A 23,560-nucleotide genomic window follows, 5' to 3' on the forward strand; every position below is an offset into this window, starting at 1 on the left:
TGTGTCTAATAGCCCTAAAAGAAAAGTAATCTTTCTCTTCCATTTCTGCTCCCTTTTCTTCTCCTCCTTCTCCACCTCCTCCTGTACCTCCATCACTGCCCCACTCACTGCCCCTCACTACACTTCTTCCTCCTCATCCTTTGTTAGCAGCTGTATTTTTTCCTGCCAAACCATTGTGCATTGCACTCTCTAAAATTCACCGTTCAATTCTAGTTTTAAAATTTATTGATTGAGGTAATTCCACAGTATTTCAGAGATGGTTACCATCTCCTGCTGCTTTCTGTGAGGAGAAAGAAATTTGGTGTGGTGCTTTATCAGCTCTTACCACAGGAAGTTTACTTATTTATTTATTTTTAAAAGGACCTGGAATGAGGAAAATCCAATATGTTCTCTTTCTTCAGCAAGACAAATTAGGACTTTCCTTTTTGACTGATTACTTCAGTCTTATTTATTGCTTCATGGATACAGCTCAATCAATTCTCACCACTAGATAACTGTGAAAAAGCTTTTTTAGGAACTGAAAAGTGTTTCAAGTTTCCAAAGATACAGCTTCTTATATGTAATGGCATTTTAGCTCCTAATCTACTTATAAGTGTTTATTGCTAAATCTGCTCTAATCTGTTGAAAAGGAAATATAGGTGTCAAGAAGCAAAGTCTTTCTTCCATTACCTGAAATCATTCTTTTTCTGAAGCGAGTCTGTGATGATTCTTGTTATACATACATGTATTTTTTCTTTTTTTTCTTGGCTATGAGGGACTTAGAACTTTCACTTCCTCATGGGTCCCTGTATCAGAAACATTGTATTTCAGCTGATCAGATTGCCTCAGATTAAAGTAAGGCACTCTCTAATTGAGTTAAGGATTTTTATTTAGGGGGAAAGCAATAGAATGATAGAACTGTTAATAGAATGATAATAACAATAGAATAATAATAACGATTATTATCAAGTTTTTTGGTATAATTTCATCTTAATTTATTTTTTAGTTAGCTCTAAAATTTTAACTTTATATGCCTTCTCTGTTTCTGTAATTTCTTCAGTGCAGTTCTCCTTTCCAAAAAAACCTCTATGATATTTTCACAAGACTGAAAATATACAAAATTTACAGCCATTAAATATTATAATATAGATCTATATTTACTGATAGGAAAAGATGTTTATGAGATAATGAATGACAAAAGTTACAATAGCATATGTTGTATGATGCCATATATATAAAATTGTATTTATAAATCTATATGTGAATATATGTAATATAGACAGATGTCAAGAAGGTATTCTCCTAAATGTTAATAATGATGAGTGTTGGGGTTTTGGGAAATTTCTGTGTGTGTTTTTTCAATAACCACCACATATTATTTTTAAGAAAATAATTAAGTTTAAACAAAACTGTGGTTTGTTTACTTGTTAAAGGAAAAAAGCATTTGTTCATACAGTCTTTATTTTTGTACCTTCTAGATTTTGAAACATCCTCTCATTTAAGAGAAGGAAAGTTTATTGTTTAATATTTTGGGGGTTTATAACATATACTTTATCATTATTAGTGTTTTCTAACATAATATATGCTAAAATTAATGTAGAAACTATTGATAGGATATTAATTGATTCCACTGGACATGTTTTTAATTGACTCCACTCCATGGACATGTTTTTTTAAAAAGTATAGAATTATTTGGCCCAGCTTAAATAGAGTTCTGCTTAGAATAGATGCTGAGGGAAATATTAAACAATTTATTGAGGTATCACTGATATTTTATGATTAGTAAAATAAACTGAGTTTAAATACAGTAATAATTATTATTTTCCTTGGATTAAATTGTTTTCATTAGTCTTTATATTTATTCCAAATGAAGTAGCGTAAAAATTTTGTCATGAATGCCACTGATTAAAAATGGTTTTTAGTTTGTGATTCTAAGACTCAAGTTTCAGTGAAAACAGTAACAATGTCTAATAATTATTTCTAGCATTTCAAAAAACCTGATGAAAATACTACATTGATCACAGCAAGGCTGCACCAGCTAACTGAAAGGCCAAATGTTTTTACTTTGGCAGTCATTTTTACTGCCTTTCCATGGTTATGTTGTTTATAACTGGCACATAGTAATTGTTTAATGTTGTTGAATGGTTTAAAGAAAATGGAAGATAGTTTGGTGGACAAAAGGATTTCAGAACATGGGGAAAATGTAATAAAAATAAAACTGGTGGTGAAAAATTTGGGAACTACTACTAGTAGTAATACAAATTTGGTTGTTTTGAATAATTATCATTTGTCTCTTGACTCTAAATCTGAATTAATTTATTTTGGCAGGGTATTTTAAGCCTTGAATATTGTGTGGGTATCGTTGGTGGCAAACCTAAACAGTCATATTACTTTGCTGGATTTCAAGGTTAGTGATTTAGTAAAATATATTTCTTCTCTGTTTTCTTTTAAAAGTTGGAAAGTTAATATAGGATCATCTAGAAACAGGATGATTAACGGAGCAAAATGAGTACCTTATAAATTTATCAGCCCTACCATAGCCATTCATTTGTCATTTGGTCCAAAACATAATTGGATTCTGTAAAATGTATATTTAATTTCTGTTATTGCATAAACAAGGCATAATTTATTGGTTTTACTAAACTTTAGAAGACATTGCTGCCATATTCTGGCAGTTGCTATTTATATATTTACCTTTTACCAGTTTTAGTGGTGCTAGTTGATGATAAAATGACAAGCAATATGTTCTTCCTGTCAGGATAAAGTAGTGCAATACATTTTTCATATGCAAACTGTAGAATATAATTGTGTGTTTGTGAAAGTAATTTTATCACCAAAAATTAAATGACAGTCTCATCACTTTATAAAAATTCTGCTTATACAAGCATATTTGATTATGCAAAAGTTAATCTGTCCTGTGCAAACCTATGTTTCAGTCAATGAATATCAGTCTGGCAAGCTGTTACTCCCAGATTTTTTTCAGCTATTCTACATAGAAATTGGATTGTAAGCAGTGTAATAATAAGGTGTTTTTTGAATTACTTGTCTTCTGTTTTGTCCTTGTAGATGACAGTTTGATTTACATGGATCCTCATTACTGCCAATCTTTTGTAGATGTCAGCATAAAGGATTTTCCTCTTGAGGTACTGTGGATAAAGAGCTGGTACTGTTTTCTTACCATATGAAGCAAATTCTAATTATTTAGAGATGTGCTAGGCAGCTACACTTTTATGGTATCACAGTTACAAGATAATAATAAATATTTTACTAATTTATAAAACCATAATACAACGGTCAAAGGTTAAATAGTTCGTTGCTGAATTTTAATTTACAATACACTTTCTTCTTCATTTATCTTTGTCTCTAACTTGTTAGATACCCTAGCCCTACCAAAATTAATGATCAGGCCTCCAAGTAATTTTGTACATATACAGCTGAATAGTACTGAAGAATTAAAAATGTTAGGTATGTTTAAAAAAAAAAGAAAGGGGGAAAAAAAAATAAAGAAGATGATGGAGTTGGGTTAGAGTGACAAAGTGATTGAAGGAGCCTGCAAAATTATTTTGCTTTAAGTATAGTAATTAAGTCTAGCCTCTAGTTAAGTTTTCACGAGTTTTAATTCGGTTTCTAGCATTTGTTTTAGCTTTGATTTCTTAAAGTCTTCCTTTCCTTTATGTTAATCATTTTCTGGTCCAGCATTTAAAAAAAATTTTATTGCATTATAGTTGGTTTACAATGTTGAGTTAGTTTCAGGTATACAGCAAAGTGAATCAATTATACATGTGCAGCATTTTTTTTTCTTTTTTTTTTTTGCGGTACGCGGGCCTGTCACTGTTGTGGCCTCTCCCGTTGCGGAGCACAGGCTCTGGACGTGCAGGCTCAGCGGCCATGGCTCACGGGCCTAGCTGCTCTGCGGCATGTGGGATCTTCCCAGACCGGGGCACGAACCTGTGTCCCCTGCATCGGCAGGCAGACTCTCAAGCACTGCGCCACCAGGGAAGCCCCATGTGCAGCATTTTAATTCAGAAAATTTTGAGAGTGCATAAGTGAGACATGTTATTATTACATGGTTTTGGTTCTTGTTTTCCCAGGTGATGCTTTTACAGACTTTGAAAATAATCACTTGAGTGGCATGGATCACTGATTCTCAAGGGCTTGACAAGATGGAAATGTGGTTTAGTACTTTGTTTTAGTAAAAGCCTGCTAGCTAATATTAATACCTAATAAGTACTTAGGGGATAGATTATGAAAATGGATAAACCACAAGATTAAAAACTGGTTTTAAAAGATACATTATAAAACAGCTTAGCATTTTTTGTAGACTGTTACCTCAACTAAAGTACAAGCGTCTTGAGGCCAGAATCAGCTTTGCTTTCTACTTCCTTCCTTCATAATATTTTGCATGTAAGCTTTAATAAATATTTCTAGTTGGCTGATTGATACTGTAGGAGGAGGCACATAGAATTGTGCTACGTGAACTACACTGTAATTCTTTTGCTGCTGCGTTGTGGTCTTGTGGCACTGATTCCTATGTCTAAGTTACATTTCCAGTGTGTATGTGTCAAACTGACTCCTTAAAAAAGTAAACACTTGAGATTCAGATGGAAACTTGTTCACAGTATTTTAGTATTATCTAAAATAGGCAAATTAAAAGATTATTAGTGTTGGTTATTTTGGCCAGTAGAAAGAGACTATTCTTCTGATATTTTGAGAGACTCTACAAAGATGCCAGGTCAGTGAATATCCTGGTTATGTCTACACAGTCAATATTAGGAAGGTCGCAGCTCATTATTGGGCGACTGTTGCAACACTTCATCACTTCAGTAAAAGTTTGAAGTGGGGTGAAAGTGAGAATGGAAAAGAAGAATTGATTTTAAGAGACTTTGTAAAGTAAAATTTGGTGAAATTAGGTAACTTCTTGAATGCACAGAAGCATTTATTTCTTATACATTGGGACACCAAGAAAGTGGGTTTAAGAAGAGCTTTAGCAGTGAGGGTCTGTTGAACTGTGGGTTCACATCGCTAGTGGTTAGGACAGGGCAGAGTTTCAATTGTTGGGATGAGAGGACTAGTGGATATATATTTTCTTATACATATTTATGAAGTGTGTGTGTGTGTGTGTGTGTGTATACATGCATTATGTGTGTGTATATATTTAATAAGTTAAGATTTCTTAAACCAGAGACTGTTGCTTCATGCTATTTATGATATACTTTCAGAATGACTGATTCTATCTCTTTACAAATACTGAATCTATTCTATTATTAAGGTAATATTGTATTACCTTAATATTAATATTCTATTTAATAAGGTAAGAAAAACCTTATTATAGGTATGTTAGTCTCTTCTGATTCCTGGGCCCCCAATTCCAAGTTTCAGATTTTAGGAGGTTATACAGTGGTGACTATTTTAATATATCCTAGTAAGTTCAGAGAATAGTGGCATTAAAGCTATTAGAATGATGTGATGTGATTATGTAGATAGATGAGTGACTTCATCGGTGAAAGATGTATGCTTTATGAATTACACATGTGAACTGCAGTTCGTAGGAGGTGCTTTTTAGTAAGGATATATTCTCTAATTAGTTATCTTAGGAAGCTTTATCTAAATCACCAGAATAACACAGCTACACCTAAAAGTATTTATTTCAGTATTATTTGTATGTTTAGGTAATAGAGTCCACTATTCCATATAATAAGCCTAGAACAGGCCTAGCATTTAGTAGGTGCCTAATATCTAACTGTTTGTTTAGGCAGTGAATAAACAGTGTGTTGAAAAATGAAATAAATGGGAATTGACTCACTCTGGCCAGTTCTTTCAGAAACATACTTTATTGTCACAGAAGTGTATCTCTTGATACTTGCTAAAATGTGTTTGTGAAGCAGAAGCTGCTACTCTTAGCAGTCATCAGAATTTTAAAAATTAAAAAAGAAATCTAAGTGCATAGCTCAGAGAATTATCGCAAAGTGAACATAGCTATGTAATGCCCCTTGGGAAAATATTTTAAAGTCTAACTTGTTTTACAGTAAACAGAAATGATTCTGAATTATAAATTAATGTTGGTTTGTTTCAGAATCTTCTTGGGTGAACAAAAGATTATAATTTAAATGGTATAAAATGCCTTTCTGTAATATGAGTCCTAGTACTCATGTAGGAACACCCAATAACAATTTCACTTTTCAGTCATCAGAAATTTATATCTGTGTTTTGGTGAATAATTTCAAAGTTCTTTGTAGGTATCAAAACAACTATGATTAACTAGTGTTTGTCATTATTATCTCTGATGATTGAGGCAATACAGTGAAATAGCACTAAGCCTATTCCGGTTTCGTCTCAATGGTTCTTACATGAAAACTTGAATCAATGTTTTGATATAATTTAGGGCACCCATGTAGACAGGTTAAAAAAATACTTTGTTGGACCGTACAAACTTTTGGCTCTTCTTTCTTATCCCCAAGTAGCAAAAGCTAAATAAACATTCCTTATTATTGGCTTTGGAAGGAGTTGGGCAAATGACTATTGTTAGATACCTTGTATGTAGAATAATTTTATTGTAACTATGACCTGGAACTGTCTGAGCCTTAAACAGTAATACTCCTGTATATTGTTAACTAACAAGTTTACCTAGCTCTTCTATGCCTTTCCAGATCTGTTTTTAGTATCTCTTTATAAATAAAACAGGTAAAACAATGTTAGAAAAAGTCCAACTAAGACAATACTTGTGTTGACTAGAACACTGGACGTTCCAGTTTAGCTAGGTTGGATCTCACTGTAAAGTAAGTGTTAGCTAAGCATTTCATAGAAGTCATAGTTTTGAAAACACATTGGTTTGGTCTATGCTTACTAGAATGATGTTGGATTTGAATCTAGCATGTGACTGAACTGTCTGTAAGGGGAAAAAAAGCAGCTTGGAATGTATTCATTTTGCATATCCTCTGACGATAATATGGGATATTAATTGGATCACTAGGATGTATGTAAAGGGAGAGAAAAGAGTGATTTTGACTGATTCACCATGAACATAAATATGAAAGCTTATATTTTTCTGTGTTTTAATAGATAGTTTCAAGTTGAAATCCCTTAGTTTCAGGAATTAAATATAGGGAAATTTTAAGTTTATGGGTTCATATCCAGCCTAGATTATTTCTTGAGCTTCTTCTTTAATTCAAAAATATAAAATATGCAATGAAGAATTTCCCATACCTGTCTCCCATCTGCCCAGTTTTCTTCCTTTCCTTAAACTTGTTAATTTTTGATAACTTTATGCAAATATAAGCAAATATGAATATATATATATACTTTTTATGGCCCTCCTTTTTAACATAAACTTTTTTTTATACATACAAAAAAAGATTTGGTAGCATCAATAATTTTTAAGGACAAGTGTCTAAGCATTCACGCAGTTAAAAAAAAAATCTTTTGAACAAAATACCAGAGTGTAGTGGTAAAGAAAAAAAACATTGGAATGATTAGCTTTATATTCTGCCCTTTTCCTCCTTTTGCATTCTCTAAAGATACCAGACTCTACTAGTAGCCACAGCCTATTGACAAGAGTAGAGCATTTAGAGCAGTCTCCTTAGCTCATTTATATCTTTAGCACTGTGACCACTTGAGAAAAGTGAACTAAGGGACAGGAGGACTGGTAAGGAGAAGGGCAAGGACCGTAACAGAACAGTTTTCACCTGTATCCTGTGTGGGACTGAGCAAGAACTTGAGGTAAAGCTCAGTAGAAGAGTGGGTTGGGAGAATGTGTAATTATGTGCTAATTGTGTCAATTACTAAAACTTTCATGTTGATCTCTTTTCATATCATTATGGAACATTTTCATGAACCCGCGTATTTGTTTACAAAGTCTTCGTGTTCTTATTGAAAGGTTTATAAGCATTTAAAAAATCTCTAACCAAACAGACTTAATTACACTTTCTTAGAAATAGCTAACTTGATTCTAAACCTTGTACTAGCTTATTCATGTCTTTTTCAGAGACACATTTTTCTTCCCTTCTGCAAGTGTCAGAAATGCACACCACTTTTGACACACTTCCTTTCTTTTGCAGAATGGCACTAATGTTGTGTAAGGTGGAGATTTGGTGAATTGAATATACACAATGTTGGCGCTTACGTTTTACAGCTTTGGAGATTGGGAGGGATCATCTGCAGAGGAGAGACTAAAACACCATTTGAAAGCATGTTTGTAGTTTGGAGAAAAGCTAAATAGCAAATTTTAAATTAAGTAATATTTTTGTATACTTAAGTCCATCAAATAAAACTAAATTAATCCTAAAGAACTTTTAAAATTACAGACATTCCACTGCCCTTCTCCCAAAAAGATGTCATTTCGAAAAATGGATCCTAGCTGTACAATAGGATTTTACTGTCGAAATGTTCAGGACTTCAAACGCGCTTCTGAAGAAATCACTAAGGTACTTTTATTTTAAATATTATAATAATATTTGTAAATGACCTAATTTTTATTAGAGGTAGCCTATCAGAAGATAAAAATCTGTAGATTATGATTCGTTTATAAAATGTCCCCTTGAATGTTAATATTATTAAGAATATTTTGAACCAGAAAATACAACTATTTGGGGATTCCTAGCTTTTGAGGATGATGAAATCACTTAGTGACCAATTGAAAGTATTGCTTGCTCCACTAGGTGGCACTGTTGAAATAAAAATCTCTGCAAACTAGCCATGTGCAAGCAATTAGCTTATATTTTATTTGAAGAGGATTTTAAAAGGGCAGTACCTTAGGGGGTAGAAAAAAATTAATGAAGTATTTGATCAAGCCAAATTGTGCATTATTTCTTGTTAGTCCAAGTGTTTTGATTTTTGTAAAGAGAAATGGTGTTTTTGGATTTCTCAGAACTGTTTTATCAAATGAGCTGTATCGTTACCTTCCAATAAACTTGTTTAATCTGATCTATTCTACTTATAGGATCTTGAAAATAGGTTTATTTAACTCCTCTTATTACCTTTAAACTTCTGCATTTTTCTGGCCCTTGAGTACTGCTAAAACATTTATAGGGCCATAAACTCTGTCTATATTTAGTACTTTAGAAAGTAAAAAAATTACTTATTTAGGAAGTAAGCCTAATTGGATGGCTCTCTTTATTAATATCAATATTGTAGGTTATCATTTTTTATGATTAGTAAAACTAAAACTAGAATCATTTTTGGGAATTCTTAACTTGAGCTCAGTTATAATATGTATACCTTATTACTGCTTTACTTCCAATTAATTTTATTCAGGAAAATGGACATAGTGGGTTGAAATTTTATTTTTATAATGTAAAAATAGAATGAAAAAAAATAAAAAGTTTCATTTAAGTTAGGTTTAGTTTACTTGACCTGCCATGTAAAAGAGGAAATATAACAGGAACATGACAGAAAAATGAATGAGGAGAGGAGAAAATGAGATATGTGAGAACCTTTTCTTATTCCTCATTTCTCACAGTTGTCTTTTCATCCTTCTTTTCAACCTGAAAGGCCAAGTGAACACAAGAAAATATGTTTTCTCTATTTTCCCCTCTTTTATTACTTGAAATTAGTATATACATTTGTATATTTTAGTTTGACAATTCTCTGGCTTTATAAAGTATCATGTATGTGCTAAAATATACAAATACAGATAGATATATGGTAATATAGATTGATGTTGATGAACATTTTCCATTAAAAAGGCCCATTTACGTTTCCGTTAGTTTATTTTTTATCTAGGTTGAAATAAGTATATTTAGAACAGTGATGTAGTCTACCTCTGGAATAGAAAAAAGCCCAAATTACTGTTACCAAATTGAGAAAAACAATATTCATAAATGAGTTGCATGTTGATATTTTCTGATTAAAAACAGATAGTTTTGTGGTTTTATACTAATAGTTTTTACACTGGAAAACTACTTAGAAGTTATTGCACTTGATGCATCCAAGTAATATGCAGTATTAAAGCAATGAGAAACCATGTTGAAATATAATATGGAAGTACTGAGAATTTTGCCAGAGTCAATTAACTTTGCTTTAATTATACTGTTGTTCTTAAGTTAATAGCTTTTTGGTAACAGTATCAAAACCTCACTTTGTCAGTTAATAACTTCATCATTTACTTTTACCTGGAAGATTATAAGTTAAGCAATTTTCCTTCTTAAAAAAGGAATTCAGCATTTTTAGTTAAACTGTTATTTTTTTCTTTGAAAATTGAAACATCTTAAATTATTTGTTTCTATATAGGGTATATTTTCAGTTTTCTCATTTTGAAATTGAGGCCAGGTAGTCTAGATTCTCATGTTTAATTTGTAATGCTATGTGAATGAATATTCTAATGCTTATGCCACATGAGTTTTAAAATGTTAATAAAAATTGTTAAGTTAATTCAGTGTTTAGCAGAGCTCAGTCCAGCAAGTATCTGAATAACTGTCATGTTGAAAACACAAAGTGACCAAGGCTTTGCCCTCAAGTAGCATTTATAGTTCAGGAGGTGGAATAAGACAAGTAGACATGTATTACATTGAATATGATAAGCATTCATACAGAAATAGAAATAAATTGATAGGGTAAAGAGGAGTGTTAAAATGAGAGAGATGTCATATCCAAGTCAAAGTTCTTTATTGTGATGGTGATATTTAATATGAGCCCTAAAGTGTAGCCTTAATTTCTGTTGGCTAAGGGAGAAGGGGGAGGGTATGTGAAGTAGAGGAGATAACAAGAGGAAAAGTATTGGAAAAGAAAAATGTAGAGCTTCTCTAGAGAATGGCAAATAGTCCAATTTGTTAGGTGCCATGGATACATATAGGGCACGATATTTTGTCCTCTGATTGCACGAATCAGAATCCCTAGAGGTATGGCCTGGGAGCCTCCATTTCTAACAAACTTCACAAGTAATCTTGTACACCAAATTTGAGAACCACTATTATAAGACAGTGCAACCTAAAGTGTGATACTTGATGTTTTTAGGTGACCCTGGGACAAATATTCTGATACTTATATATGTATATTCATATTAGAAAAGAATAGCTGGCTTATTAAACATGTGGTTTCCTACTTATCATTGACCTGTACAAGGCTACTGGGGTTAAAATTATGAAAAGAAAAATATTCATTAATTGTAATAGAGATGGCATATATAGTGAAAATAAGGAAGGAGGTATATAAATGTCCAAGGCTTGGGAAACACTGCTATAGGAGATAGTGAAGTATGAGGCTAGAAAAGGAGGTTGGAATAATATTGTGGAGAGTATTGAATGCCAGGCTGAAGAAGTTTGTACTTTGCAATATGTTCATTTTATTAAATTAGTTTTTAAAAATTTCAAGCATACAGAAATATAAAGTATAGAATAATAAATAGCCATGTGCTACCTCTAAGCTTAAGGGAGAAAAAAAATACCCCACGTATATAATTATATAATCGAAGTGTATTACCCTTCCCCAATCTTATTCCCTTATTTCCTTCCCAGTGGTAGCCACTATCTAAATTAGTGTAAATTAGTATACTTGATGTATCTGTAAACAACATACACTCTGTTTTTTTTGTATGTTCTTAAACTTGTCATTAATTATATATTCATATAAAAATGTTTGTATCATTTTGCAACTTGCTTTTTCATTTGATAGTGACTTGGAGATTACATCTATTCATGTTGGTCTAGCTTATTCATTTAAACTGCTAAATAGTAGTACATTTTACAGTATACTACATTTTAAAAAATGTATTTATTTCTTGAATTTTTTGAAGTATAGTTGATTTACAATGTTACATTAATTTCTGCTGTACAGTTGTACATACATATGTATATATATTCTTTTATACATGTATATTCTCAGTTGTACATATATATATTCTTTTTTGTATTATTTTCCATTATGGTTTATCACAGGATATTGAATATAGTTCCCTGTGCTATACAGTAGGACCCTGTTGTTTGTCTGTTTATTTATTTATTGAGGTACAGATGTTGAACATCTTTTCATGTACCTGTTGGCCAATCGATATGTCTTCTTTAAAGAAACAGCTATTTAGGTTTTCTCCCCATTTTTTGATTGGGTCGTTTGTTTTATTTGATACTGAGTTGTATGAGCTGTTTGTATATTTTAGATATTAACTCCTTGTCAGGTGCATTGTTTGCAAATATTTTCTCCCATTCTGTAGGTTGTCTTTTAATTTTGTTGATGGTTTCCTTTGCTGTGCAAAAGCTTATAAGTTTGTTTAGGTCCCATTTGTTTACTTTTGCTTTTATTTCTTTTGCCTTGGGAGACTGATCTAAGAAAATATTGCTATGATTTATGTTGAAGAATGTTTTGTCTATGTTCTCTTCTAGGAGTTTTATGGTGTCATGTCTTGTATTTAGATCTTTAAGACATTTTGATTTTGTTTTGTATATGGTTTGAGGAAGTGTTCTAATTTCACTGATTTATGTGAGGGTGTCCATCTTTCCCAGCACCACTTGCTGAAGAGATTGTCTTTTCTCCATTGTATATTCTTGCTTCCTTTGTTATAGATTAATTGACAGTAGGTGTGTGGGTTTTTCTTCTGGGCTCTCTATTCTGTTCCATAGATCTATGTGTCTGTTTCTGTGCCAATGCCATGCTGTTTTGATTACTGTAGCTTTGTAGTATTGTCTGAAGTCTGGGAGGGTTTTGCCTCCAGCTTTGTTCTTTCCCCTCAGGATTGCTTTGGCAACTCTGGGTCTTTTGTGGTTCCATATAAATTTTAGTATTTGTTTTAGTTTTGTGAAAAGTGTCTTGGATAATTTGATAGGGATTGCATTAAATCTGTGGATTGCTTTGAGTAGTACAGCCTTTTAACAATATTAATTCTTCCAATCCAACAGCATGAGATATCTTTCCATTTCTTTAAATCATCTTCAATTTCCTTTATCAATGTTATATAGTTTTCAGTGTATAGGTCTTTCACCTAGGATGCTGCCATTTTAGATTAGCACTACAATTCATTTCCTTCTAATCTTTTTTCTTTATTTTTTTAATAATTGTATTTTTTCTTTTTTAAATTGAATTATAATTGACATACAATACTAGACTAGTTTCAATTGTACAACATAGTGATTCAGTATTTTTACACATTATGAAGTGATCACCATGATAAGTCCAGTTACCATCTGTCACCATACAGAGTAATTAAAATATTATAGACTATATTCCCCATGCTGTACAATACGTCCCTGTGACTTTTTTATTTTATTTTATTTTATTTTATTTATTTATTTAAACATCTTTATTGGAGTATAATTGCTTTACAATGGTGTGTTAGTTTCTGCTTTATAACAAAGTGCATCAGTTATACATATACATATATCCCCCCATCTCTTCCCTCTTGCATCTTCCTCCCTCCCACCCTCCCTATCCCACGCCTCTAGGTGGTCACAAAGCACCGAGCTGATCTCCCTGTGCTATGTGGCTGCTTCCCACTAGCTATTTTACGTTTGGTAGTGTATATATGTCCATACCACTCTCTCGCTTTGTCCCAGCTTACCCTTCCCCCTCCCCGTATCCTCAAGTCCATTCTCTAGTAGGTCTGTGTCTTTATTCCTGTCTTGCCCCTAGTTCTTCATGACCTTTTTTTTTTTTTTTTTTTTTAGATTCCATATATATGTGTTAGCATACAGTATTTGTTTTTCTCTTTCTGACTTCACTCTATAAGACAGACTCTAGGTCCGTCCACCTCACTACAAATACCTCAATTTCATTTCTTTATATGGCTGAGTAATATTCCATTGTATATATGTGCCACATCTTCTTTATCCATTCATCTGTTGATGGACACTTAGGTTGCTTCCATGTCCTGGCTGTTGTAAATAGAGCTGCAAGGAACATTGTGGTGCATGACTCTTTTTGAATTATGGTTTTCTCAGGGTATATGCCCAGTAGTGGGATTGCTGGGTCCTATGGTAGTTCTATTTTTGGTTTTTTTAAGGAACCTCCATACTGCTCTCCATAGTGGCTCTATCAATTTACATTCCCACCAACAGTGCCAGAGGGTTCCCTTTTCTCCACACCCTCTCCAACATTTATTGTTTGTAGATTTTTTGATGATGGCCATTCTGACCGGTGTGAGATGATATCTCATTGTAGTTTTGATTTGCATTTCTCTAACGATTAATGATGTTGAGCATTCTTTCATGTGTTTGTTGGCAATCTGTATATCTTCTTTGGAGAAATGTCTGTTTAGGTCTTCTGCCCATTTTTGGATTGGGTTGTTTGTTTTTTTGATATTGAGCTGCATGAGCTGCTTGTAAATTTTGGAGATTAATCCTTTGTCAGTTGCTTCATTTGCAAATATTTTCTCCCATTCTGAGGGTTGTCTTTTGGTCTTATTTATGGTTTCCTTTGCTGTGCAAAAGCTTCTAAGTTTCATTAGGTCCCATTTGTTTATTTTTGTTTTTATTTCCATTTCTCTAGGAGGTGGATCAAAAAGGACCTTGCTGTGATTTATGTCATAGAGTGTTCTGCCTATGTTTTCCTCTAAGAGGTTGATAGTGTCTGGCCTTATATTTAGGTCTTTAATCCATTTTGAGTTTATTTTTGTGTATGGTGTTAGAAAGTGTTCTAATTTCATTCTTTTACATGTAGCTGTCCGGTTTTCCCAGCACCGCTTATTGAAGAGGCTCTCTTTTCTCCATTGTATATTCGTGCCTCCTTTATGAAAGATAAGGTGACCATAGGTGCATGGGTTTATCTCTGAGCTTTCTATCCTGTTCCATTGATCTATATTTCTGTTTTTGTGCCAGTACCATACGCTCTTGATTACTGTAGCTTTGTAGTATAGTCTGAAGTCAGGGAGCCTGATTCCACCAGCTCCGTTTTTCTTTCTCAATATTGCTTTGGTTATATGGGGTTTTCTGTGTTTCCGTACAAATTGTGCAATTTTTTGTTCTTGTTCTGTGAAAAATGCCAGTGGTAGTTTGATGGGGATTGCATTGAATCTGTAGATTGCTTTGGGTCATATAGTCATTTTCACAATGTTGATTCTTTCAATCCAAGAACATGGTATATCTCTCCATCTCTTTGTATCATCTTTAATTTCTTTCATCAGTGTCTTATAATTTTCTGCATACAGGTCTTTTGTCTCCTTAGGTAGGTTTATTCCTGGATATTTTATTCTTTTTGTTGCAATGGTAAATGGGAGTGTTTTCTTAATTTCACTTTCAGATTTTTCATCATTAGTATATAGGAATGCAAGAGATTTCTGTGCATTAATTTTGTATCCTGCTACTTTACCAAATTCATTGATTAGCTCTAGTAGTTTTCTGGTGGCATCTTTAGGATTCTCTATGTATAGTATCATGTCATCTGCAAACAATGACAATTTTATTTCTTCTTTTCCAATTTGTATTCCTTTTGTTTCTTTTGCTTCTCTGATTGCCATGGCTATGACTTCCAAAACTATGCTGAATAATAGTGGCGAGAGTGGACATCCTTGTCTTGTTTCTGATCTTAGAGGAAATGCTTTCAGTTTTTCACCATTGAGAATGGTGTTTGCTGTGGGTTTGTAATATATGGCCTTTATTATGTTGAGGTAAGGTCCCTCTGTGCCCACACCCTGGTGAGTTTTTAATCATAAATAGGTGTTGAATTTTGTGAAGAGCTTTTTCTGCATTTATTGAGATGATCATATGGTTTTTATTCTTTAGTTTGTTAATATTGGTGTATCACATTGATTTTTTTTAACATCTTTATTGGAGTATAACTGCTTTACAATTTTGTGTTAGTTTCTGCTGTATAACAAAGTGAATCAGCTATATCACATTGATTAATTTGCATATACTGAAGAATCCTTGCGTTCCTGGGATAAATCCCACTATCATGGTGTATGATCCTTTTAATGTGCTGTTGGATTCTGTTTGCTAGAATTTTGTTGAGGATTTTTGCATCTATATTCATCAGTGATATTGGCCTGTAGTTTTCTTTTTTTGTGACATCTTTGTCTGGTTTTGGTATCAGGGTGATGGTGGCCTCGTAGAATGAGTTTGGGAGTGTTCCTTCCTCTGCTATATTTTGGAAGAGTTTGAGAAAGATAGGTGTTAGCTCTCCTCTAAATGTTTGATAGAATTTGCCTGTGAAGCCATCTGGTCCTGGGCTTTTGTTTGTTGGAAGATTTTTAATCACAGTTTCAATTTCAGTGCTTGTGATTGGTCTGTTTATATTTTCTATTTCTTCCTGGTTCAGTCTGGTAAGGTTGTGCTTTTCTAAAAATTTGTCCATTTCTTCCAGGTTGTCCATTTTATTGGCATAGAGTTGCTTGTAGTAGTCTCTTATGATGCTTTTTTTTTTTTTTTTTTTCTTTTTGCGGTATGTGGGCCTCTCACTGTTGTGGCCTCTCCCGTTGCGGAGCACAGGCTCCGGATGCGCAGGCCCAGCGGCCATGGCTCACGGGCCCAGCCGCTCCGCGGCATATGGGATCCTCCCAGACCGGGGCACGAACCCGTATCCCCTGCATCGGCAGGCGGACTCTTAACCACTGCGCCACCAGGGAGGCCCTCTTATGATGCTTTTATTTCTTTGGGGTCCATTGTAACTTCTCCTTTTTCATTTCTCATTTTATTGATTTGAGTCCTCTCCCTCTTCTTCTTGATGCATCTGGCTAAAGATTTATCAATTTTGTTTATCTTCTCAAAGAACCAGCTTTTAGTTTTATTGATCTTTGCTATTGTTTTGTTTGTTTCTATTTCATTTATTTCTGCTCTGAACTTTATGATTTCTTTCCTTCTGCTGACTTTGGGTTTTGTTTGTTCTTCTCTTTCTGATTCCTTTAGGTGTAAGTTTAGATTGTTTATTTGAGAGTTTTCTTGTTTCCTGAGGTAGGATTTTATTGCTGTAAACTTCCCTCTTAGAACTTCCTTTGCTGCATCCCGTAGGTTTTGGATCATTGTGTTTTCATTGTCATTTGTCTCTAGGTACTTTCTGACTTCCTCTTTGATTTCTTCAGTGATCTCTTGGTTATTTAGTAATATATTGTTTAGCCTCCATGTGTTTGTGTTTTTTATGTTTTCTTCCCTGTAATTTATTTCTATTCTCATAGCATTGTGGTCGGTAAAGATGCTTGATAGATTTCAATTTTCTTAAATTTACCAAGACTTGATTTGTGACCCAAGATGTGATCTATCCTGGAGAATGTTCTGTGCGCACTTGAGACGAAAGTATAATCTGCTGTTTTCAGATGGAATGTCCTATAAATATCAATTAAATCTGTGTGGTCTGTTGTGTCATTTAAAGCTTGTGTTTTCTTATTTATTTTATGTCTGGATGATCTGTGCACTGATGTAAGTGAGGTGTTAGATTATCCCACTATTACTGTGTTACTGTCAATTTCCTCTTTTATAGCTGTTAGCATTTGCCTTATGTATTGAGGTGCTCCTTTGTTGGGTGCATGTATATTTATAATTGTTATATATTCTTGGATTGATCCCTTGGTCATTACGTAGTATCCTTTCTTGTCTCTTGTAACATTCTTTATTTTAAAATCTATTTTGTCTGATACGAGTATTGCTACTCCAGCTTTCTTTTGATTTCCATTTGCATGGAAAATTTTTTCATCCTCTCACTTTCAGTCTGTATGTGTCCGTAGGTCTGCAGTGGGTCTTTTATAAACAGCATATATATGCGTCTTGTATTTGTATCTATTCAGCAAGCCTGTGTCTTTTGGTTGGAGCATTTAATCCATTCACATTTAAGGTAATTATCGACATGTATGTTCCTATTACCATTTTCTTAATTGTTTTGGGTTTGTTTTTATAGTTCCTTTTCCTCTCTTGTGTTTCCCACTTAGAGAAGTTCCTTTAGCATTTGTTGTAGAGCTGGTTTGGTGGTGCTGAATTCTCTTAGCTTTTGCTTGTCTGTAAAGCTTTTGATTTCTCCATAGAATCTGAATGAGATCCTTGCCAGGTAGAGTAATCTTGGTTGTAGGTTCTTCTCTCTCATCTCTTTAAATATATCATGCCACTCCCTTCTGGCTTGTAGAGTTTCTGCTGAAAGATCAGCTGTTAACCTTATGGGAGTTCCCTTGTATGTTATTTGTTGTTTTTCCCTTGCTGCTTTCGATAATTTCCCTTTGTGTTTAATTTTTGCCAATTTGATTACTATGTGTCTTGGCGTGTTTCTCCTTGGGTTTATCCTGCCTGGAACTCTCTGCACTTCCTGGGCTTGGTGGCTGTTTCCTTTCCCATGTTAGGGAAGTTTTTGACTATAATCTCTTCAAATATTTTCTCTGGTCCTTTCTCTCTCTCTTCTTCTGGGACTCCTATAATGTGAATGTTAGTGCATTTAATGTTGTCCCAGAGGTTTCTTAGGCTGTCTTCATTTCTTTTCATTCTTTTTTCTTTATTCTGTTCTGTGGCAGTGAATTCCACCATTCCATCTTCCAGGTCACTTATCCGTTCTACCTCAGTTATTCTGCTATTGATTCCTTCTAGTGTATTTTTTATTTCAGATGTTGTATTGTTCAACTCTGTTTGTTTGTTCTTTAATTCTTGTAGGTCTTTGTTAAACATTTCTTGCATCTTCTCAATCTTTGCCTCCATTTTTTTTCCAAGGTCTAGGACCATGTTCACTATCATTATTCTGAATTATTTTTCTGGAAGGTTACCCCTATCCACTTCATTTAGTTGTTTTTCTGGGGTTTTATCTTATTCCCTCATCTGGTACATAGTCCTCTGCCTTTTCATTTTGTCTATCTTTCTGTGAAAGTGGTTTTCATTCCACAGGCTGCAGGATTGTAGTTCAGTATTTATTATGTAATGTTAAAGGAAAAACAGGATAAACACTATATATAAAATTTAATTTCAGTTTTGTTAAAGTAATTTTAAACATGTACTTTAAAAAGTCTAGAAGGAAATACAACAAAATATTAAATATTTCCCCAAGTTATTAAATGTCTTTCTTATCTTTATTTTGTATAATATCTCAATTGATATAATACCCCAAGTCATATAGATAACCTAATTTGGAATTTTTTGTGTGTAGATTTTATATTATCCATTATGGAGGGACCTTAATGTTTTGACAATGCATCCTATTTTGTAGTATAAAAAAGAAAACTAAACTTTTCCCTTCTAATAAAAGTTCAAATCAATGGTTATTCTTTAAAAAAAGTCTAAAGAATTCTTGATATGTTGCTTAGAGCTTTGAAAAGCATTTGAAAGGCATCTTGATTTTGAAAGAAAGGATGAAGAGATGATAATGTTAGCTCTGCGTGTTGAGTTGAAAATGATACAATGATACCTGCTTGTTAGATACTGGACTTTTATAAGTGATGTTAAATGAATATAAAATGGTAACAATTTTGGACTGTATTCCAGCCATTGGCTAGAGGTGAAAGATGATTGATCAGATGCTGGCCCCCTCTGTCTCTTACTTTTCATTTCCACATTTTTGCCCTTCTCTCTACCTTTTTTTTTTTTTTAGAATGTAAGTTAAATAAATTTGAGAAGTGTAAAAAGTAGGAGCACAATATGAATTATAGGATCAATCATATTTCATCACATCTGGTTTTTTAAGTACTTGATTGTTTTTAAATGGTTCATTTCCACTCAGTTAGAAAATGGATTTCGTATTAACTGTCTCATTGAAATATTTTAAATTTAACATTATATCTGTATCCTAGGGCTACATATTTATTTTAGCCAAGAGAATCTATAAATGTAATATATAAGAATTTGATGAGCCTTCAGTTGAATACCAACATTTGGAAGAATTTAGTTTTTACTGCTAAAATTATCCTTAAATTATATTTAATTGATCATGATTAATGATGTATAAGTACTATTGATATTTTTTCAGCATTCTTTGTAACTCACATAAACTTTTCAGAATCCTTCTTATAAGTCCTGGTTACCTATAGAAATGTTTATTTCTATAAAAACATCCTTCACTCAAAAATTTTTATTCACCTTAAAATGAAAATTGTTTTAATTTTTTAATAGACTTTGTTTAACAGAAATATTTAAATGGTTTAGAATGGGTTGTGGGCTTGTCAACGAATGCCAAATTGACAGAGGTTATATAAAGGTTGTCGGTGTTCTCACAAAATTCCAGGTATTACTTATTTTACTTCTAAATTGTGTAATGTAACTTTAGAAGGTAATATGTAAAGTGTGGATTGTTACTGTGTATAAAAATACTGTTTTTCATCTTAACTAGATTATTGCAGAAATATATTTTTTTAATATAGAAATCTTTGAAAAGACCAAACTTGATTATAAAAAATAACTTTTTATTGCTTTTGGTCATCCTAACATTTCTCTGAGATAAGGAGATTGGATAACTTTTGCCCAGTTTTATAGGTGATACTCAGTTAGAGTGATTTGTCAAAGATCACATCAAAGTTAAGTTGTAGAAGTGAGATTAGAATGCACCTTTTGACTTAGTTTAATTTTTTTTTTCTGTGTTATGGTACTAAACAGTCATTTACAGTATTTTACCATAATCAGTGATACCATTTTGTTTTATTGTCTTTACCACCAATAGAAGATAAATCTTAACTCACTAGTAAGCCTTCAAACGAATGTGATCAGAAGACTTTACTTTTGGGGGTTTTGGGTAGGAATGATAATATAGTTAATTTCTGATGGTCTAATCCTAATGGGGAAGTAGGTATTTAGCGATAAATAAACTATACAATACTGATCAACTTTTGTCTTTTAGCCAGAACAGTAAAGCAGTAGCACTGGATAAATGTAAATGAGAGTAGCTAACAAGAGAAATTCAGGGCTAAAACATTAGATTTCATCATGTGGTCCTACTGTGCACTATTGCATCCAATAAGGGATTCTTCTGTTCTTTCTGTTACAGATGCTGAAAATTTCTTCTAAGGAGAAATATCCCTTATTTACTTTTGTAAATGGTCATTCCAGAGACTATGATTTTACATCTACTATAACCAATGAAGGAGACCTTTTCTCAGAGGATGAAAAGAAAAGATTAAAAAGATTTAGCACAGAAGAGTTTGTCTTGCTGTAAAGATTAGCACATTTGTGCTTGATGAGAAGAAATCCTTTGAAGGAAGCAAAATGAAGAGAAACAAGTATACTTGAAACTGGTTTATTTTCACAAATACCTTAATTTTATATGTTCTTTAAAAAAAGAACATTTGAAAATATACAAGTTTTAAAGATATTTTTTTGAAAAAGAAATGATTCATTGAATTTTGATTTCTAATAAATATCAAGTGATTCTGGCTGCATTCCTGTTTCCCTAAGATCTGCTAATGATAACTCTACCTTAACTGCAAGTCTTCCAGTCTTCAAATTCTTCCACCTGGGTTCAGTATTCTCCTGAAGGTTTTGTGATATTGGGCCCCAAAGTAGGATCACCAAATAGTTTCAAAAGCTTCAGTTTATACTAATGACCAGAAGAGCAGAGAATGAATCTTCAGTGCTGCCTAAGCCTCCTGATACTAATGCAACCAAAGGATGCTTTTGGATGTATCTTGATATATTAAATAGTAATTTTTAGCTGTGATATGATACAATTACATAAGCAGAATTTTGAGTTAAGGTAATACTTAGCAATATGATTTTATAATGGCTCCTCATTTTGCTTGCTGTTGAGCCTTGTCTGAGGGGTGAAGGTAAAGTATTAGTTTTCCCCACTGATTTAAAGCTTATGTTATTAATAATAACTACATCCAACCTAACAGATTAAGGCAAAATTGTTTGTTTCCTATCTCAAAAATGAAATTTTATGGAAACTCTACTTATTATGCAGTTTTAAAATCTAAAGATAAGTACCAGGAAAGATATCAGTAGATGCTCATCCATGTGATTTTTGCTATTTGTATAAATCAGTGCACTGGTGTTTAGAAGGTGAGGCCATCTATAAGGTAAATCTGCCTTAAGTGTATTACGTATTACTTAAAGGCAAATTTGTGGTATAAAAGTATGAGTTATTATTGAGCCAGGTTTATAAAATAAGTACTTTAATAAAGATGTAAGAACATAAAATGCCTTTGTTTTGGTTTTAATGAGATTATTTTAATCCTTTCATTTGAAAAATCATTGTCTCAAATGAATTCTGTTTATTTATAATGAAGGCAAATAATATTGTTGCTTTGAAAGCAAGTATTAACTTATTTTATGAGGCTTCCATGTTTCAGTGTGAAAAGGTGACTTATAAAGACATAAAATTGTGTATCATTTAAAGTCATTGATTTTTTTCCTTCAGGAAGCCTATTTGTTAGGTTTAGAGTTACATGCAAAACTGAAAGAGGGTGGGCAGATAGATTGCTTTGGTATGCCTGATGAGAGAAATCAGGTTTGGCATTTCCTGGTGAAGGTAGTTTATTGAATTCAAAAAATAGTCAGTAATCTAAAATTTTCCTTTACCCTAAATGAAATCTGGACAAGTTAAGTATGGTACTGATTTTCGTAGAATGCGAAAGCAGTACAGGTACAACGAGAAGCCAGTGGTATGCCTGATTTTATACACTGAAGCTCCCTCGTCTAAAGTACTGCAATTTGTTGTTCCTATACACCTGCAGTAGTCACAGGATTCTACAACAAACACATCAAATGAGAGCACCATATCTTCAAACAAATCAGAACTGACTGTAAGTGTTCTCTTACAAGGACTATATACAAGCTTAGAATTACAGGATAGCATTCTGTTATTTTCACAGCATATTTGGGGATGAGACAAAATTACACCTGGACAAAGTTGAGGTGAGAGGAGGGAGAAACTTCCTTTACATTGCATTATATTGAAAATACTCAGAATATTGCACAGACAAGACAGGTCTTACAATACAATCATCCCCATGACTGAGAATAAATGGTTAGGATCAGAAATTATTACAATAATATGCATATAAAAAGTATTCAACAATATGTATGAATGAATGCATGCATTCATGAAAATTGAGAGATAGGCTGATGGATTTATCTTGCCTATTAATAATAAAAAAATCAGCTTCAGCCAAGGACCAGCCAGAAGTTGTGCTAATCTTTTATTGGAAAGACAGCAAACAAAACTACATCATTAGATTTAGAATAGAGGTTTCAGACTTTGTTTTGAACACAGATTTCATTTAAAGTTCTGACAGCCAGTAAACTCAGTCAATAAAGCTATTGGATGATCTCTTTCAGCCTGGAATAAAGAAAAGTAAAAAAGGACAAGATTCTAAGATGGGTGTTCTATTAGAATTATGATAGGAGGATCCTCCATTTGGACATCAATATTAAGATACTAGATTTTACCATTAACATTTCAGAAATGAATTTAAAAATTTTTTGATGTGACTTTTTGGTGGCAAAGGTTTCTTTTCTCTCTTTTTCATAAAATTTGACACTTTGAATCCCCTTTTGTCAATGTATTAACCACCAGCAGGCAATCTAGAGAGTCATCATTTGGTGAATGACTGAATGAAAAGATCCTTTATAGTGTAAGTCTATGCAAAAGAATTTCTCAGAGGTATCCATTTTTCTGTTTTTACGTTAAACCAACCCCATTGAATTTGTATTAGTGAGAAGACAACTTTAGAGGATTAAAAATTCTGTTAACCTTAGGATTTAGCATTGTCCAAGGACAAATGTATCTAAAAATATATATGTTAATGTCATCTTATTTTTAGGAGAATGGAAAC

The 23,560-nt window shown here is 33.0% G+C and overlaps 1 protein-coding gene across 1 annotated transcript in view; it reads left to right on the plus strand.

Moving 5' to 3' along the window:
• The window catches only part of ATG4C (autophagy related 4C cysteine peptidase), an 87,437-nt gene extending 65,516 nt beyond the window's left edge, over positions 1-21,921 (plus strand). The window contains exons 8-11 of the mRNA XM_060089898.1: positions 2,308-2,386; positions 3,046-3,122; positions 8,280-8,399; positions 20,773-21,921. Of these exons, the coding sequence (XP_059945881.1) occupies positions 2,308-2,386; positions 3,046-3,122; positions 8,280-8,399; positions 20,773-20,940 (444 nt within the window). The 3' untranslated portion in view covers positions 20,941-21,921. The remainder of the gene's footprint in view (positions 1-2,307; positions 2,387-3,045; positions 3,123-8,279; positions 8,400-20,772) is intronic.
• Positions 21,922-23,560: the final 1,639 nt, after the last annotated feature.

Source organism: Mesoplodon densirostris, chromosome 2 (assembly GCF_025265405.1).
Source record: "Mesoplodon densirostris isolate mMesDen1 chromosome 2, mMesDen1 primary haplotype, whole genome shotgun sequence".
NCBI lineage: Eukaryota > Metazoa > Chordata > Mammalia > Artiodactyla > Ziphiidae > Mesoplodon > Mesoplodon densirostris.